Genomic DNA, 20,149 nt, shown 5'->3' on the forward strand with positions numbered 1-20,149 from the left:
ATGAGAATTTCACTTTATGAGGTTTTCTAACATTAATATAAGTTCCCCTAGCCTGCCTATGGTCCCCCAGTGGCTAGAAATGGCGTTAGGTGTAAAACGAGCACTAGATTACCTCCCCTTTCTCTGCTTTGCCCGACCAGAGAATTTGGCCAGTCAATGAGACAATGAGCTACGACCGTGCAAGCGCCACATGTGTGTGTGAATACACACACTGTAACGCAAGTGTCATACACTTCTATGTTATTTGGATAACCGTTCTGCTGTTGGTGTTAAGGCGCATAACATGCAACACAATAACCCAAGCTTGCGTAAAGCTCCCATTTGGTGAAAAGACTAGACTGCGTCGGGTTCTCTGACGTCTCTGTTAGCCTACTTCTACAATGAGACTTGTAGTGGGGGTTATCTCGGCCATGGTTGAGAAGGAATTGGGGGAAAGGATTGGAAACTTTGGCTTTGACTCCCTGAAGTCCAGATAGAACCGTGACATGGAGGAGAAAGGGATTGTTGCCCGCGATTGTCTCCCGCCGGAGCCCCGTCGCCGGGGCACCGCTCCCGAGGAGCCAAGGAGGAGACAATCCCGGGCAACAATTGCGATGCCTTTCTCCTCCATGCCACATGGCACAAGGCACTCTCCGGCCCTATTTTAACAGTCTGAAACGCAAGTATGAAACACGAAACGCAAATACCTTTGTGGGCGGGTCTCTGACGCTGTTGCTATTATACCGGCGGATAAATGACTCTTGCGGCCGACGCAAATCTTAAATGGGTTGGTCTGAATACCCGTAGGTGTGTTTTGGGCGTAACATGCAATAAACCAATGAGAGTGCCATCTCCCATCCCCTTTAAGAGCCAGCGCATTTGAACTTGACAAGTTGATATTTTGACAGTGCGTTTTAAGTCTCTGCTGAGACAGATGCATGAACACCTGAATTTCAAACTTCAAATGGCTCAGTTTATGGCCAAATAATAGGCCTAATTCACACATGGAATTACCTTTTATTCTACAACTTCAGACACAATGAGTCGTCATGTAAATTTCGGCAAAGAGGACATATATGATATGCGGTCCTGTGGCCGCAACTGTGGGTCTATTTAATGATATGTGACAATACACTAACAAACATCGTTTGTTACCAGTATTGTATACATTATCGTTATCCCCCCGTTAATATACATTTCCATGGACTGTCTTATGCGTTACGTGTTTAGTTTGTGTGTGTTTAAACAGATGGGTGCACACATATAGTTGAACTGCACTTGCACACCCGCATTCATTAATTATTTTAAACACTCACTCACGGTAAAACTATGTTTTCTCACGATCAAATACTCATCAATTCTAAAAGTTATGGGCTTGTACACAATATCTGTGTCAGTAAAATATCTGTTTGCAGTACAGTGTTTGCAGATGTATTGTTTTAAAAGTACGTTAAAAGAACGTTATCATTTACCCTAAAACTTTAGTTTTGGATATACTTTGCTCGAGATTATTGTTATTATTATTTTAACGCATGGCAAATTACTACAGTGTTCATTCATGCAGCCCCTATGGAAAAAAAAATGTTTCCACAATCCACATGCTATTTATATGCAGTTTCACACATATGAACAATCTTTGACATCACAATATTTCAATCAGGCTAATCGTTTGCATGTTTGTGCTGTGTATGTAAGTGTGTGTAAGCTTATGTTGCAGTTCCGACCTGCCATGGCACGCAAAATAGCAATAGCAACTGCGCTATCTGCTAGGGCATTTAGACCAGGTATTTCCAGGTCAGTGGCGCAATTGCTTTTTAGATCATTAAAATAGCACCATGTATCATTTGCGCTGTAACATGCCTCTGCTTTTTGCCAACACGCCTCACAGGGCGCAAGTGTAATAGTGCGAGATTGCTGCGGGGGAAAAATCAGCTTTACGCCGGGTGCAAACTAGCAACAATACATGCGTCGGTGTAGAAAGTCAATTGCGCTGGGTGCAAGACAGGATCCTCCAAGTGCCTTGACCTTCGCTAGAGTGTGAAAGCCTTAACACTGCTATTGCCGCAAGCTGACTGCATAACCAACAAATGTATGTATGTGTGACTCCAATGACGGTGGTCCAATAACAGAAGGATAGGACGATGACATCACCAAACTAAGGGTAATGAGCTCTAATGAACCAGAACAAATGGGTTGTTTCCATGTGGTTCTTAGTAAACCACGTTGGTCTGAAGTGCTGAAGCCGGTGGACTTTAGGAAGCTGTGGTCTACTTTAGTGCAATCTCGGATCCAGCAGTCCTCCTTTAGCAGAACCTCTCGGGGGGCAGGCACAAAGAACTTCAAGGGGCAGACTTATGCCTTGTTTCCTGTTTTGTTAAAGATGCATTCTACTCACTTCGAAAGGGGAGTTAAATTAGTCTTATTTTTAAGTGTTCATTGCCAATAGCTAATTACGTGCTTACAGATCCCTGCCTCCAGCAACATGATTGGTTGAAACAAACATGAAGTGTAAGAAAATATGCCACATTCACCCAGGTTTGAACTCCTTAGCGATCATTTGTGAGACTACAACTCCAGTCCTCAGCAACCCAAGCATTAGATTTGTGATCTCTCTGACTGGGTCGTGGGTAGGTACATAAATAAAGATCCAGCCAAACAATAATATGACAGATTTGACTAAACTTCCTTCTTGATAAATGAACTGCATGAACTGTGTATTATGCAAATCCCCCCTTCCTCGCCGTCGCATGCTTGCTGTATAGCTAGAAAATATATAGGCTTCAGGGTGATATTAGCCATCACATACATTATGAATCGCCATGGAGACCCCTTGACAAGCAACAGTAATTATAGGTTTTTTGTCGCTCCTCTCCTCTCTCGTTGCATTAAACAGATGATGAATATGTTGAGATGAACAGATAATGTATGTTATTTGCTGAAAAAGTACTTTGTGTATACAAGTTGAAAATTTAACAGGTAATGTTTATTCTAGTGTGTTTAAGGTCAGACGCGTGGTGAGGACAACCACCGTGTGGGAGTGAGTGGTGTGTGGGTGGTTTAAGGGGGGGGACTCACCTGGGTTTTGGCTCTCATGAATGGTGCGCTGACGTTGCAGAGCTTGATGTTCCTCAGCCGAGCCTCGTTGTGACACTCCACACGAATGTCTGTGTTTTCCTGCATGGAGGAGAACAGCCATTTAGAACCACTTGGGAACACATTCAGTCACATTCATGCGTTACAATGATATAGTGAAATACATTGAATTCATGAGCTTCCCAGTTGTATGTGCTTTTACTCTTTACATAATCCACCCACATTATGCAGTATTTATTAGAATGACCTGAAAGCACTGCGTTTAGTTATTTAGCAAAACACGCAGTGTATGCAGTGACTGACATTCAGATAAATGTCATTAAAGGTCCCATGGCATGAAAATTTCACTTTATGAGGTTTTCTAACATTAAGTTGAGTTCCCCTAGCCTCCCTATGGTCCCCCAGTAGCTAAAAATTGCATTAGGTGTAAACCAAGAAGTAGCTATCTTACTCCGTCTTTTCTCTGCTTGGCCCGCCCAGAGAATTTGGCCCGCCAATGAGACAATGAGCTAGGACCGTGCGAGCGCCACATGTGTGTGTGTGAATACACACACTGTAACGCAAGTGTTCTTTGTTATTTGGATAACCGTTCTGCTGTTGGTGTTATGGCGCATAACACACAACACAATAACGCAAGCTTGCATAAAGCTCCCATTTGGTGAAAAGACTGCGTCGGGTTGGTTGAGAAGGAATTGGGAACCACGAAATGGAGGAGAAGGGGATTGTTGCCCGCGATTGTTGCCTGGGGTTGTCTGCGTCAGGTTGGTTGAGAAGGAATTGGGAACCGCGACATGGAGGAGAAAAGGATTGTTGCCCAGGATTGTCCGTTGGAGCCGGGCAGCCCCAGGGGCGGCCAGGGGGCTCCGACGGACTGCTGCCGCGGCAGCGGGGCTAGGCAGGCAGCCCCGGGGGCAGTTGGTTTATGTCGTTGGTTTATGTTCTGATGCTGTTAAATATTACTTTCAAACATACTGGCCACTTTTACTGGGCCCACACTCTCACTGGCCGTACCAGGTCAGTGGAAGAAACTATTCACTGTTGAGCCCTGACCTACAGCAAAGTAAAACGACAGCGATCGTCGGAAGGCTGGGATGTTGACCTGACAAGATAGGAGACTCCATTACCTTGACGATAAGGCTGGAGAAGCGCAGGTTGTGTGTGTAGGAGATGTTGAGGCGAGCCCCGTAGGCGTTCTCCCCTTTGTTGTCAAGACGCACGTCAACCACCATCCTCCGCCGCTGGCTCTCCATCACCCTGACCGCCGGGTCGGTGCTGCTGCCAGCCAGGCGCCGGCAGAAAGCACCGCTGGAGGGCAGTGGCTGGTTGCAGAACTTCCTGTGAAGGAAGACGAAGTAATGAACAGGGAAAGAATCAGAGCGAAAACATGAGAAGAGATGATGGGAGAGAGAAACAAAGAGAGACAGAGAGTATGTGTGTGTGTGTGTGTATATGTGTGTGTGTGTGTGTGTGTGTGTGTGTGTGTGTGTGTGTGTGTGTGTGTGTGTGTGTGTGTGTGTGTATATAGCTACCTGGGAGTGATCAGATCCGTGACGCTCTGCAGTGCCAGGTCAGGTATACACCGATCATCCTCATCACAACCATTCCAGAAAGGAAGCTACAGCAGAAACACACATTCTCTGAATTACTTTGAATACATTCTTGATCGTTTTTAAATCTCACATTTTGAGAAGACCCATACAATTAAGCCATATATTCATGTCAGTACATTATAGTAAAAGAGCACTTTACTTTACCTCAGTCTTTGAATCAGTGGGCCAAGTGTCATCTAGGATAGGGCCTTGGTCTAGATCTTGCATCCCCACTTGTACAGCAAAGACTATAGGCCGTACATAGTCAGTAGTCTCCTAAAAGAGATAGTCTTGGGTTACAAAACATTACATAAGTGCACTAGGCCTTGTCCATGGAACATATTAGCACTTAATGTTTCTACATTTAGAAACATTGGTAAATTCTTGGAATAACTGCAACTAAAGCATAAATAAAGCATTAGTAAATGGTGAATTCCTTATTTATGAAGCATTGTTCATTCATTAATTCTCATTAGTAAGCTATTCATAATCAGTTATAAATTATTATTAAGATAATTAGATAGTGGTTTATAAGACCATTTCTAAAGGGTAACTTAATGATTTACTATCTATTTGCAATGTGTTAATAATGCTTTATGAACCCTTAATAATGCTGCCATTCCTGAATAGTTTAGTAGTTAGAAAGCAAGGATTTTGTGTGAGCTTATCTTAAGTATTTTTGCCTTAATAAGAATTCATAAACGACATGTAAAGGCTGGATTGATCAATTCAGGTAGTTAAAATGCATTAGTTGAGTCTTTTTTGTGAGCTCATCTTATGTGAGGACTTTCTATAGGCATGTTTACACTGCCGGTGCGGTCGCGGCTTGGCACGCCCTGCAATTTCATTGTTTTGCCTGTGTAAAACAGAGGGGGTATAATCCCCCTTCATCAAGGAGCCGGCTTTCATGGTTCGTTGGAGTAGGCGGGACTATGCACGGAGACTTCTTTAAAATAATTTGCATACTGCATACATAGTTTAGATTTTTTTATGAATCAAGACACTCGCATGCAAGAATGAGTATACCTCTGAGTGTAGGCTACAAACGCGATTAACTATTTACAAGTGCAAAAACGCCAACATATTGGTTGTGCATTTCACCGTGCATCCAGTTAGAACTGCTCATGTTGATATCGCTACGTTGTCTGTTGTAGAGACAACGCAGCAACACCTCTACCCAAGTCCCGCCCCTGGAACCGCGAAGCCGTCCAATCGCATTTACATCAAAAAGAAACCCCCAATAAGTATAGGGTCCGAGAGGGTGAATTGGGGTGCGAAATCAAGCCGGAAAATAACCTCGGTCAGTGTAAATGCGCGGACCATGCCGGGAAAAAGGCGAGCATAAGACGGGAATATTTGACAGTGTAAAAAAAATGTTGAATACCTTACTTGCCATTTATAATTGATATTTAAATGCTGGAAATGCCTCAAGCACCATTGCAGCAGTACCAAATAATAAGTAGTAAAATGGAGTAGGGAATATATAGTCATCACTTTAGAGGAACTCACACAAGAAGTGTAACTAATGTCTCAATTTTTTTTTATAACTGACTTGCTTACTAATGAAAACTCATGTCGGAACAATGCTTTATAATGCTGAATTCACTATTAATTCACTATTTACTACTACTTTGTTTTAAAAGGGATTTTGTAAACATGTTAAGTACAGTTTGTAGGACGTCAACACAACATGGAAACAGAACACAGCGATCGTCTTGCATTGGTCATGACGCTTTTCTAAACCATGCATTATTTATTCAAACCGATAAGCTAAATAGTGAGAAAAAGAACAGTTCAGTCAGTGCGTTTATATGACACTAGAACACACTAGAAAATCAAGTTATTGGGTTAGTCTGATTTTAAGATGCATGTATACACCTTAGTCTGACTTTCTCATAGTCAGAGGATTTCTCATAGTCAGATTAAGACCCCTAGATTATTCAATTGATAGTCGCATTAATCGTGCATGTATACGCTCAATCAGATTGGAATCTGATTTTGCGTCCTGCGCATGCTCGAGATTTTTTCCGGGGGCCGTGAGCCGGAAATAGGAGACGATAGTCGTGTTGTTGTCGCTGTTGGAAAACAAGAAGCGCCGATTTATTTAAAAAGGTGGCGAAGAAGATGGAGGAAGCCAGTGTCGTGCCAATGCAGTTACTCCCTATAAAAAGTGTATCCCTGGCCACGAAAGCGCATGTATTCAATGCAGGTGGAAGTACACACTACACTTCGATTTCATTCCATTCACCCAAGGCTGAATTAAAAGTACATGTTTTTCTAAAAGTTGGTCATCAACAAGGTTGTAAAGTAGTAACTTTGGGCACATCTGTCAAAATAAGTGTTTTTTTCTTCTGACGTGTTTTATTCATTCATTGCGCCGCGGCCGAACTGAAGGGGATATTCTCTGATATTATGAATGTTAAAGACTGCGTCTGGTTCTCTGAATCTCTGGTACTTCCACAACAAGTAAAGACTCGTATTGGGGGTTATCTCGGTCATGGTTGAGAAGGAATGGGGGGAAAATAACTTTGGCTTTGACTCTCTGAAGTTCAGATTGAACCACGACATGGAGGAGAAAGGGATTGTTGTTGTATGCGGACTCCCGCTGGAGAAGCTTCGCCTCCGGAGGAGCTCCACCACCGGACTCCCTGCCAGGCAGACACATGGCATACAATATCGAAATGTGTTAGTAGGCTAGAGAAAAGTAATTCTGCTTGTTAGGGACCGAGCCAGGAACTGGAAGGTCCCTATTGTTTTTGCTATGTTTATTATTATTATTATTATTATTATTATTATTATTATTATTATTATTATTATTATTATTATTATTATTAGGGACAGAGCAGAACCTGCAAGGTCCCTATTGTTTTTGGTCAGTTTATTATTATTATTTTATTTTTCAGAACTTTGACTGCATTTTTCCCCCCCTGAACATATACGAAAACTCATTTTTATTTGGCACATTTGTGGGGACTGGTGAAAAATGTGATATCCTATGCGTCAAATTCACATTGGCCCCAAGGTGGTGCTATACCAACTGTTCAAAAGTGCAAAATTTGCACAAGCATATCTCGTAACCGGTTTGACCTACACTCATGAAACTTTGTGCACACATGCATATCCTCATGCTGAACAAATTTGCCTCTTGGACTGAACACTTCCCGTAGCCAGATTTTCCACCATTTTGAATTTAGTTAAAAACAGTAAATTCCCCAAGGATCCCAGGTTTTTAGACTTTGACAAAAATCCTTTGGCACATATCATCTATGGCCCATTATCTTCAATCTGACATAAGGATTAGTCTGTACAATAAAGTTCAAAGCACCATTGAGTTCTAAAAGGGGTGTGGTTTAAACCGCGAAAATAGTTAATTGCTCATATCAACATCAAGTTGGACTCCTATGATGTTGACCCCAATACAAAAGTTGTTCAGAATCAAATTCTGAACAAGATAAATTCAACATATTTTCAAATGGGGCATGGCATCGAAATGGGCGTGGCCTGTCACTAAAATCGCCACAGTTCATAGACGCAATGTTTGATTTGAGCGGGACCGACTTAGTGGCCGTTGGGGACCAAAGTTACAACTGCTCATGTAAAATACAGTCGATTGGCAAAACAACATGGCCGCCACAGGCTCTGGTGTCAGGGTAAATCACTCTGCGGAGACCGTAATAGTTATGAATATGAAATTCACAGGACACGTGTAGACTGGTGCCACATACCAAAAATCGTGTTTCTAATGTGTGTAGCGCCCCCTACAGGAACTTTAAAAATCAGCCCCTGCGCCACGTTTCACCAATATGTATGAAACTCGGTAGGCACGTATAACGTCCCATGACCTACAGAAAAGCCTCTTGGACCCATGCCCCAAACCCCTCAAGAAGTCAGCTATTTTCATTTTTAATTTTCACTCTCAGCAGCCATTTTGAATTTTTTGCCTTGTATTTGAACAAATTCCTCCTAGGGAATTTACAGTACACTTGAATAATGTTGCTGAATGAACACTGTGCTATTTGTGACTGTACGTTGAAGGGCGTGTCCGTGGCGTGCCATCAAAGTTGGCCATTTTGAATTGTGTGGTCTTGTATTTGAACGAACAAACTCCTAGGGAATTTATCGGATCTGCTTCAAAATTGGACAGTACACTTGAATAATGTTGCTGAATGAACGCCGTGCTATTTGTGACTGTATGTTGAAGGGCGTGTCCGTGGCGTGCCGTCAAAGTTGGCCAAGTCTTTTGCACCGTGTCTGAAACGTGTGACAACGTAGAGTGGTCTCCCTCAGCTTCTGGCGATGAGGGCTTGGGAGCGGGGTGAAAATTTCACGTCGTGGTCCGCACATGTCATGACGGCACGTGACGCGGCTGCGGCCCGAGTTGCGTAGAGTGCGAGGTCCCGCCCAATGCTGCTTGCAGATTTAATTATTGTTGATTCAGATTATTATTCAGATTATTGGAGGTGATCCACAAAAGAACAATGGGACCGGAACAATGGGATGTCGGAGTAGAGGGTTTATTTTTTCAAAATAAAGGGACATCGGAGTAGTGGGCTGTAGGACCAATGGGAATATTTTGGGTTATTGAGAGGTCGGAACAATGGAGCGTCAGAGAAATTACATGGACCCGAACTAACAGCTGTCTACTGAAAACATCTTTCTCGAATGCCGTCTGAGTTTGTTGTTGCTGGTGACGTAACCTATCGTACCAGGGTATGACGTGCTTCTGCCAATGAATCGACTTTCTCACCGCCATGTATACTCTGACAATTGCTGTTGTCCAATTGAGGAGAAAAGTCGAACTATGGCTGTCGTGTACGTATGTGGCATGTAAACATACTGACTGTAATCAGGGTTAGCTAATTACATTAAACTGGTGTTGATTGCCTGCAAATTATGCTTTCTGGTGGTTGCCCAACACTGGAAGGGTAAATGCGGTTAGATAATAAGTGGTAAGGGTTAGAAATGGTGGTTGCCTCACCAACACATGGAAGTAGATGTGTTCACAGGCCTCTTGCCCAGGAAGGAGGGTCAGGTTCTGAGGTTGCAGCTTGTCCAGGCTGTCCATAATGGCACGGGGGTTGAAACGACGCTCCGCAATTGAGACGTTGTATTTGATCGCTAATGGAAAACAAAAAGAGAAAGCTTAAGTAAATGCATAACTTTATACTATTTATTATACAATCATTATTCATAAAACAATCATAATAAAATGTACTGTATATTACTCTCAATTCTTTCTCACTTATTTACTTAGGCCTTATGTATGTATTTGGCGTAATCATAAAACGTTTTTTCCCAGCCAAATATGCCCATCTTATGCCCGCCTTTTTCCCGGCATGGTCCGCACATTTACACTGACCGAGGTAATTTACCGGCTTGATTTCACACCCCAATTTACCCTCCCGGACCATACACATATTGGTGGTTTCATTTTCATGTAAATTAAATTAGACGACTTCATGGTTCCAGGGCGGGACTTGGGTAGAGGTGTTGCTGCGTTGTCTCTACAACAGAGACAATGCAGCGATATCAACATGAGTATTTCTAACGGGAGAGACGGTAAAATCTGCAAGCTGCTGACCATCATGGGAAGGTGATGCAGTCTCATTTAACGAAGATGGTGAAAGATGGTGTGATCTGCGTGAAAGTAGCAGAGGAACTTTCCTTATGAGGCTTTTGTCAGGATAAAAAACTAGAATGTTATTCTAGTAAGTATATGTTTAAGTATATGTTGGCGTTTTTGCACTTGCAAATAGATAATCATGTTTGTAGCCTACACTCAGATGTAGTCTTCTCATTCCTGCATGCGATTGGCTTAAATAATAAAAAAATAAAAACATTTGGAGTATGCAAATTATTCTGAAGAGGTCTCTGTGCGTAGTCCCGCCTACTCCAACAAACCAAGAAAGCCAGCTCCTTGACGAGGGGGGGATTTGACCCTCACAGTTTTACACAGGCAAGACAGTAAAATTGTAGGGTGTGCCAAGCCGCGACTGTACAGGCTTGGCAGTGTAGAAATGCCTATACCGGTAATGGCATTTATACCTAGAGAATGGTCGGCTGTCAGGATTTCATGGAAACTGGCACTGTTCTCAATGGAACCGTTCAATGAACTGTTCACTTTGAATGCAAAGGGACATGTCATTGCAGTACGACGCCATAGGCAGGGCCATAATGATGTCCACTTCAGTGCCACACCATCAGCAAAACTTTGTGGGCACAACCCGGTATCAGACGATTTCGTGCTCATGCTCACAAAAAAGAATCGAAAAAAAAATGTAAAACCATGCATTTTGAATGGGTGCGTTTCTCCTACTTTTTCGTGTGAGTTCCTCTAATCGGGGGATTTTTGTTCGACTTCAGAAGGGGGAGGGGGGTGCACAGTGGGTACACCCTCTAGATAAGTTAAACCCAGTCTCACAGGAAAATGTAGTAAAACTACGTTGGTCCGCAATGTAGTAGTTTAACAATAACGGCTCTGATATGTTTTTTTGACCTATTATTTTCAATGGGCCTGCGTCCACATCACATGACTCTCAAGGTTGCTATGGTGGTTGCTATGGATGCTGCTATCGCTGAAAACCAAACATGGATGACATCCATTTGATCCATGGAAAATGCAATATTAACAATGTTTCAACATTAATATGCGTTTTGATAACAAAATAATAAATATGTTTTTCATGCTTATTTGGGGGTTTTGAGGGACTATAATCAGGGTATATTCTATTTAAGAAATAACCGTAATAACATATTTGATTCCAATGTGTTTTAATGGAGCATGCTGTTTAATGCTAGACTGTGTCATCTAATGGGGCACTGTGAATCCCTTTCCAACTCTTATTGTTAAAGGTGACATATTACCACCAGGAGTATGATTAGCCGAAGCTGTTCACACTCACACTCACACCTGGTGGTAGAATGTCAGCTTTAAAGAGTCTATCTGTCAAGTGTATTGCAACATTATGGCTTCCCACACTTGAAAAGGGAAGGACTTGACCAGACTCAGGATTTCACTCGTTCTTCAATTTATTTGACCAGTAAACAAGGAAGGTGAAAAACCTTTAAACATACAAAAAATAAAACAATGTAAATAAAGTTCAGTATTTTTTATCAAACACAACAAAGTACATTTAATTAGGAAAAGGGTAGGTATAATTTAAACCTACATTAACCATTATTTCGTTATTTATCAACCCAGGTAAATACTGTGTAAATTAGGCATTGACTAAACAGAAAGCCAGTTCTACTTTACAGAACCATTTACTTTTAAATAAACCTGTTTTTACCTTGTTTTAACCTAGATCATTCTATACAGATTTTATACATGACATGAATTTCTACCACAATTTTAACTAAATACTAATTCTTTAACTTAAATCAAATCAAGCATTCTAAACGATTTTACTGTAGATTAGCATAACCATTTCTTAACAGAAATACTAATAGTCTTTTTATTCACAAACTAAACATTTACCCCTTGCACTTCCATAAAGCAAAATTCACTATATTCAAACTAATACTTATACACTCCATCAATGTACACATCTTCAAGATTTATTAAAGAGTTTAAACAGATTAATAACTAAACAAAGAGCTTAGCCAATTGCAATGGCAGCCGCTAAGTTTACGCATGTACACAATGTTAAACTTTCAGACAATACATAACAGACAATACATTTCGTGCCCATAGACACAGACTACTACGTAGCCAGCGATCACATTTAAAACAGTCCAGTAAAGAGACATGAGCTTACCGGTAGCCCTTTTGATCTTTTCCTTTTCCCATGCGTCCTAATTCCGTGACTCTTTAGCGATTTCTTCTTTCTTTTGCTGTCCTTAGCTGGGTTACAAACTGAACAAACTTGCGTTCCTTATATTGTCTGGGGTTTTTGGCGTGTGCTGCTGATTAGTCTAATTGCGCTCACCTGCTGAGGTGCTGTGGAGCAGCACGCCCGCTGTTACGCGCATGTAGCAGCAAGGCCACCGTCACATGCACGCGCAAGCACACAAGCACACCTCCAGGCAAATTGCCTCAACACCTCCCACTCGATCTTTGCGCGGTGCGACCCGGAAAGATTGCACCTCTCAGGCGAGCTGGGCCCCGTCAAATTGATCCTCCGCCGGGACAAGGACGATGAGGCGCCGCACATCCTGATGCAGTATGGGACCTTGGAATTCCTTCTCCTTAGACCTGGACTCTTTGGCAACAGGTCTTGGAGTCTTCACCTGAACACACCCACTCTGAGAGACTTTCTCGTGGACATCCCGGACGATGCCTTTGGAATCTGCATTCACACTGACAACTCTTGCTAGCCTGAACTGCCCCCTTAGTGCATTTGGTTGCAGAGCCAAACTATGTCTCCAATGGCAACGTTTCTTTCAGCAGTATGCCACTTGCTGCTCCAGGACTTCCAAAAGTAAATAACTTGAGTTTGCATCTCTTGCAACCTTTTGCTTTATGGCGTCTTCTCTGAGTTCTTTGGACAAGGCAGCATCCCAGGTGTCTTCTTTGAAGTACATTACTTTTGCTTCTTAAAAAGCTCTTCCGACCAGGATGGCTCCCTTCTGTTTGGCTGGAGCCACAAGGCCGAGTGGATCATAGAGACCAGAGACTTGGCTTAACAGTTCTCTTCTGGTGAGTGGGTCTGGAGTTTGTCTTCTTACTTCTTCTCTGTCAGTCCTGGCCGAGGCGCATTTTTCTCCTTTTCTTGGAGAAGTTCACTGCAACCATGACATGTTGCTTGTCATCTTCAATGGTGTAACCGAGGCCGAGGGCTTTGTTATCCTCTTCAGTGAGCTGGTTCGGCAGGATCATGGTCTTTGACTCCATCTTCTCACTTCTCTGCCCTTTCCTCCCACTTTGATCAGAATAGACCCAGGGCTTCATGAAGAATCCTCCTGCTTTAAGGATCTGCTCGATGTTGGACGTGAGGAGTTTCAGGTGGTCGAGGTTGTTGTGAGAGGTCAGGATGTCATCGACATATGCGTCTTCCTCCAGCACACGTTTCTCTTCTTTGAAGTGGCTGAATGGAGGCAAGTTGGCGGTCTCTCGCATTGCGACTTGGGCTATGCAACCAGCGGGTTTGTCTCCGATGTTGACTCTTGTTATCGCAAAATCTTCTATCTCAGCATCTTCAGTGTCGCGCCACAGGAACCTGTGCAGGTGGACCTCTCTTTCTTCCAGCCAGACAGAGTTGTACATCTTGCGGATGTCACCAAGGGCAGCAAAGACACCAGCTCGGAACCTCAGCAGGACAGCTCTGATCGGATTCAGGACGTCAGGACCTTTGATCAGCATGTTGTTCAAGCTCAGGCCTCTGTACTTCTGGCTGCTGTTCCATACTAGCCTCACTGGGGTGGAGACTGAATGTGGATTTGGCGTGATCAGGTGACTTATGTACCACACTGGCCCAGTCCAGCTCTGCAGAACTTCACTGGACAGCTTCACTGCAGCTTTGCGATTAACCATTTCATGGACTTGTGAAGCGTAGGCCGTCTTCCACTCTGGTTCCTTCGCCAGCTGCTTCTCCATTCTGTGAAATGTGGCTTCAACTGCTCTCTTGTTGTTGGGTAGAGATGCTGGATCTTCTGTCCATGGATACTTGGCGTGCCAGTGTGGTTCAGGGCTAACAATATCAATGCAAGGAACTTCACCTTAAGTTGTTCCACACCTAGTTTGATGCATGACTGTGAGGTGTGCAGATGATGGTTGAAGGCAATAATGGAGTGCATAAAACAAGGCACTCTCTCATAGTCCTAGGTCAGACATTAAGGATTTGGAGAAGTAGGACAGTACTTCAGATTAACCATCCCTGTGATACTGATAATGGCCACAGAGGACATCCCCTGCCAGTTTGATGTTCCAAACACGTAATAAAGTCACTGTTTGTACTTCTTTAATGCATAAAAAGCTTTTAAACGAGAGGACATTGGCATGAGGTAAGTTGGTGCTTTATGGAGACTGTAAAAAAGTTTCAGTTCATATACCAGAGAGAACCGACAAACAACAGAACATCTGCCATTCATTACCAGACAGACAGACAAGCACAAACATATACACACACACACACACACACACACGATCACGGTTAACAAGGGGAAAATGAAATGAATCCATTGGATAAGGACACAGAGGACAAGAGAACACCCCCCACCATCCACCTCCCACCCACACACACACGCTCGTCTCATGGATTTCATCAAGATGTCGAGTCGACGGGGGTTAACTGAAAACACGAATGAAACCTAAGCGCCGTCCCATCTCTATTATTATTCAAACAAACAGGGAGCAGAGAGTCCCCTGCAGGTGTGGCCCACGGCCGCAGGCAGCCTCACCCAATCTGCTTTCCACCGGGACATTAGTAGCCCCAGGCCATGGCCCTACATGGCCCACGTCAGTATAGTCTCCGTTATTAAACTATAATAATAAACCACTCATTAAAAGGTGCTCTAGGTTAGATTCAAGAGCTACTATTTGAATGTAATTTTTAAGAATTGCCAGAGCCATTGGTAAGATATTTATGAGACAAATGCTCAACCAATTCTCTTTTGGTTGACTGTAGGCCGCTTCCAGCTAATTTCTGACCAATTATGGGAATCTCTTCCAGAGATTCCCATTCTTCCCATTTGCCACCCAATCTGGCAACACTGGCTACCCCCATGATGGTGACATCACGTACACAATCCTTGGCTGAGGCCTGTGACGTCTCTAAGATGGCAGAGGGAGGGTTATTGTCATTTTGAAATGGTCGTAATTATAATGCGTAATTTAAAAAGATATATTACTTATGGCAAATTCTTATCTTATAGACACAATACAGTTTTAATATTTAACTAAATTCAACAAATTCACTCTCAACTTTTTTTCCCTTTTGAAAAAGAAGTGGAGAATTATCACAAAAGGGCTCTTCAAGATGTAGATAAAAACTGCAAAACAATTAAAAATTTCTCTAGAAGTGTTGCACTGTTTATTAAAAAGGCATTAATGCTTTTAGAAATGGATTTGTCTATTTAAGTGAAATCAAAATCATGTTTTTAAACTTATGGCCTCGATGCCCTGACATGTGGCCTTTGTGCCCTCAAAAAAATTGCCCCTAAGTGGCCTTGCCCCTAAAATCACAAAATTGCAGGCCTGAAAAAAAAAAAAAACTAGGGATGCACCGAAATTTCGGCCACCGAAAATTTTTGGCCGAAAATGGCCCAAAAGCGCATTTACGGCTTTCGGCCGAAACACTTTTATCACCGAAACAACACGGCCGAAACAGGAAATTGTGATGACGCAAACAAAAACCGCGGCCAGCACACGCTTGTCTGGATAAGCGCCTCTGCGCCAACATATCTGCGGTGTGGGCATATTTCCATATATCTGAAAAAGACCCACGGATCAGCTACAACCTTGTTTTCATCGAAACGAGCCGTCTTTAGCGACGGCTCTCTATGAGACAGCTTCTATGAGCTGTCGGCTATCAGCCGCGAGTTTAGGGACCGTCCGCAAAGTGCAGACAGCTTCTATGAGCTGTCGGCTATCATCCGCGAGCTTAGGAATCGTCTGCAAAGTGCAAAACAGAAAACGGTGTTGTTGTTTTTTCAGTGCTAAATAAATATTTTTATAATTGGAATTGATTTATTCTTTGAATTGCAATGCCTTGATTTTAGTGAGGTTAGTACACAGTCATAGCTATAAATGCAATGGTAGGCCTACTAATAATTGGCATAATAATTTATTTCGGTGTTTCGGTTTTCGGTTTTCGGCCTTGGTTTCCTCATTTTCGGTTTTCGGTTTCGGCCAAGAATTTTTATTTCGGTGCATCCCTAAAAAAAACGTTTAGTTCTTAATATCCAAACAGTCCTGTGGTGTGGATAAAAACACATGGGGAAACCACCACCAGATAACTACTCACACAGTGACTCAGTGGCACAGACAGTCAAAATAAAAAGTGAGTAAGTACACAATCAATGTGATCGCAAATCTTGCTGTTCAGCAGCAGGGTAGTGATGGTGGACAGCAGGTTTAAACCACCATCTCACCGATATAGATGAAACAATCTTTTATAACACCAGCCGTTCCATCTTCCCACTAGACAAGCCTCCCAGCTTTGGTTACGACCAGAGGAATAATCATGCTGTAGAAATGTGAGTACTTCCACTGTTATTGTATGCGGCCTATGACGGCCTGGTCTTCCTGTCATCTCTTATGGCGCATTTCCACTGGTGGGTACGCTTCAGACCAAGCACGCCTCAGCCCAGTATTGAGGGTGGGGTATAGCCCGGCTCAGTTGCAGCTCGCATTTCCACCGCCGCCAGTACCCTTATGGTAGGGCGGAGTTTAAGCCGGACGGCGATAGCCAGGGCAGCTACATAAGCATTGTGATCTCATAGCCCAAAAATACCTTGCGAGTACTGTGTTTGTTTTTATTATCCCCTGTCGTATGGAAGGGACGATTCTGTCGACCAATCAACGGATGGTGTCTCAGTACCACAACGGAGGAGTACTGCGAGAGTCTGGATCACACCCACTTTTGGCGGTGGAACTGTGACCCGTGCTGCACCTTTGCAGACTGTACCGACCCACACCCTCCGGTGGAAATGTGCCATTAGATTCCATGCACAGTTGTGGGTCCACTGTCAGTAATAGAGTAAGAGTGTAAACATATATATGGAGGTCTGCCATGCAGACCTATGTGATTTAATGTGATCTTCTTTTAACCAGATCCTGATTCTAGTAAGGAGTGGTGTACATCGCTTTCTTGAGGGGCCACCTTGCTAAGTAGCAGGGTGTAAATTGGGTTGAAATCCCTCTTCATGGCCATCATATTTTGGCTGTAATGCCATGCTCGGATAGATGAACACATACACATCAATCATAGTTTGCAAGACACAAGTCCATTGCACCTGAATACAGATGAGATGCCAATAACAAGAAAATCTGCTTATATGGTGCTATAGCTTTTATAACACAGAATCACTCCCTCTAAAGTCATATATGATATCAATGCCAAATTACAACCACATTTCTTGCAATATAAATTAATGTCAGTGGCACCTTTGATATAATAACGACACATATAGTGAGGATTCCCTTTAAACCTTTAAAACACTGAATTAAACATCACAAGGGACCACTTTGGGACATGTGTTGGAGAGAGAGAGAAACAAAATCAATTACATGTCAGAATAAATTCCTCAATGTCCCTGCTCTTGGGCATCGGTCCAAATAGGCTGATTAAAATTTTTACAGGCAAGGGAGTGAGGGGCTAGGAGGGGATAGATTGATGTCTCTTACCAATTTCCTGCATGGGAGTTATGGCCGTCCTGGCGGTGACATTGAGACAAACAATGGCCGACATGCAGGTCACATCTTTGCCACCTCTCTGGCAGTCCTTCACGAAGATGTTCACCTTGTTGGGCTCGAACCTGACGTTTGCGTTGATCCTCACAACGCTGCGTGACCTGTTAATCAATAGCCGTGTTTGTTATGCTACATCATGTCTGTCCAATATGGCACCCATTGCACTCCTAACCCTCCCTTGAGAACCTTCCTTCTCAAGGTTAGCCCTTCCCTGACAGCCTGTGGGGGGTTGAATTCAGGGGGGGTCAGTAATAATAAGGAATTTCTGATTCGTACAGTCCCTTTAAGAGCTAGACATAAAATTTACTTGACTTGAATTAGGTTTATCGGTGGGAATGTTATCCATATTGTAGGAGATATATATTTTTTATTAAGTAATATAACGCAGATGCGCAAGGCAGCCACAGGCGACGCCAACATTGTTTTCAACCGCTCAGTACCGCGCTGTATTAATTCCCAAGTTTTGAAAAGAAAAGAAAGTATTTGAAGCGAATAAGCAGTTTTTTATTTGTTTATTTGGTTTTGAACAGATAGTTTTGGATGCATGCATCGGCTTTGAGTTTGTTTGTTTGTTACTTTGAAATCACATATGCTCGCAACACGCACGCACGCGCACACACACACACACACAACAACACCACGGGAGCTTTAAAAAAAGTCAGGCACCGTTATGAGGAACCAAAATTTGCGTTCTTATTCGATCTTGTTACTACCGTTTACGTCGGAACCCGTGCCCTACTGGAACCGAGTTTCGGTGCTCAACCCTAGAGATTACCCCTTTATATCTATTAGCGTTTATCAAAATGTATCTATATCTATTCATTTGCACACCAAAACACATACCACACACACACACACACACACACACACGCACGCACGCACACGCGCACACACGCACGCGCATAATAGCTTCATCTCGAGTGCCGTGCTCGGACTTAAAGGTGCAGTACCAACCAGAGAAGAACGGCAGCACCGTAGGAGCCCACGGCCAGGTCCACCAGCCCATCCTCGTTCATGTCCATCCTCCCGTGGATGTTTTGGCCAAAGTAGCGCAGGCCGGGCGCCAGGTCAGCAGCCGCTATCCTCTGGACCGCAGCAGCGAGGGAGAGGACAGGACGAACACATGGCATTACTCTAAATATCCCATCCTCCTGGTGTTATTAGGTGTTATTTGTTTGAACAGCAGCGCTAGTTGATGAGGTTCCTTAATGGTTTCCGAGCTTATGTACGCCATTATAATGACAATAAATCATAAACTGTGAATGAGCCACTACTGTTGAGTAACCTCCACTACTATTTGGACTGTGCCTCTCCATAAACAAACCCAAATAAATCCTGGTAGTGAGAACTTCCACCCAGCACCATTGCTCAGAATGATCATGATAAACTTACCTGTTTGTATTTGCGAAGGATCCGGGTCTGCTGGCTGAAGAAGAGATAGATGGCCCCCTTGTGGTCGTCCTCTAGGGGGGCTCCCACCACCAGGTCATTGAATCCATCCCCATTGAGGTCAGGGACAGGGGCCAGCGATGATCCAAAGCGAGCATTCTGTCCACCGTTGTGGATCTCTAGTGCCCCCTCAAGGACGAACCGGTTCTGAGGGAGGTAGGGAGGGAGGAATGGAGAGACAGAGACAGAGTGCAGGAAAATGAAACACCATTGCTAGGACTTGTCTTATCAAACCTGAAAAATAAACATGGAAAGGGCATAGCAAGTGTGTGGATTTTAAAAAAGTTATTTTAAATTGACCAATCCCATGGTCATATGCTACATCAACGGATCATAGGCCTCCATTCGATCTTATGGTAGAAAATGACTGAGGTTTAAAGGAACTGAAGCAAGTGTTCTTGTTAAAGATCCCATGGCATGTTACTTTATGGATGCTTTTATATATAGATGTTAGTGGGCCCCTAATACAGTATTTGAAGACGTTCAAGAAATTCAGCCTTGATGCAGAATAACAGCCACGACGAGCCAGTCCCACAATGAGCTTTCCACAGACATGCAGTTTTTTAGAGGCGGGTCAAGGTGTAGGGTGGGGGTGTGGCCCTGAGCAGCTTGCGGCCACGGTACCATGCGCTAGTGTACACTCCGGGTGCTCCGGCGGGAGTCCTGGAGCTCTATATCTAAATAATAC

At 43.3% G+C, this 20,149-nt stretch overlaps 1 protein-coding gene across 1 annotated transcript in view; it reads right to left on the minus strand.

Moving 5' to 3' along the window:
* itga11a (integrin, alpha 11a) overlaps positions 1-20,149 on the minus strand; it is a 74,984-nt gene that overhangs the window by 6,127 nt on the left and 48,708 nt on the right. The window contains exons 14-21 of the mRNA XM_084476277.1: positions 19,405-19,608; positions 18,967-19,097; positions 17,947-18,113; positions 9,640-9,779; positions 4,827-4,937; positions 4,602-4,687; positions 4,197-4,407; positions 3,055-3,153 (exon numbers count right to left, since the gene is read on the minus strand). Of these exons, the coding sequence (XP_084332403.1) occupies positions 3,055-3,153; positions 4,197-4,407; positions 4,602-4,687; positions 4,827-4,937; positions 9,640-9,779; positions 17,947-18,113; positions 18,967-19,097; positions 19,405-19,608 (1,149 nt within the window). The remainder of the gene's footprint in view (positions 1-3,054; positions 3,154-4,196; positions 4,408-4,601; positions 4,688-4,826; positions 4,938-9,639; positions 9,780-17,946; positions 18,114-18,966; positions 19,098-19,404; positions 19,609-20,149) is intronic.

The sequence above is a fragment of the Micromesistius poutassou genome, assembly GCF_964030765.1.
Source record: "Micromesistius poutassou genome assembly, chromosome: 12".
Taxonomy (NCBI): domain Eukaryota; kingdom Metazoa; phylum Chordata; class Actinopteri; order Gadiformes; family Gadidae; genus Micromesistius; species Micromesistius poutassou.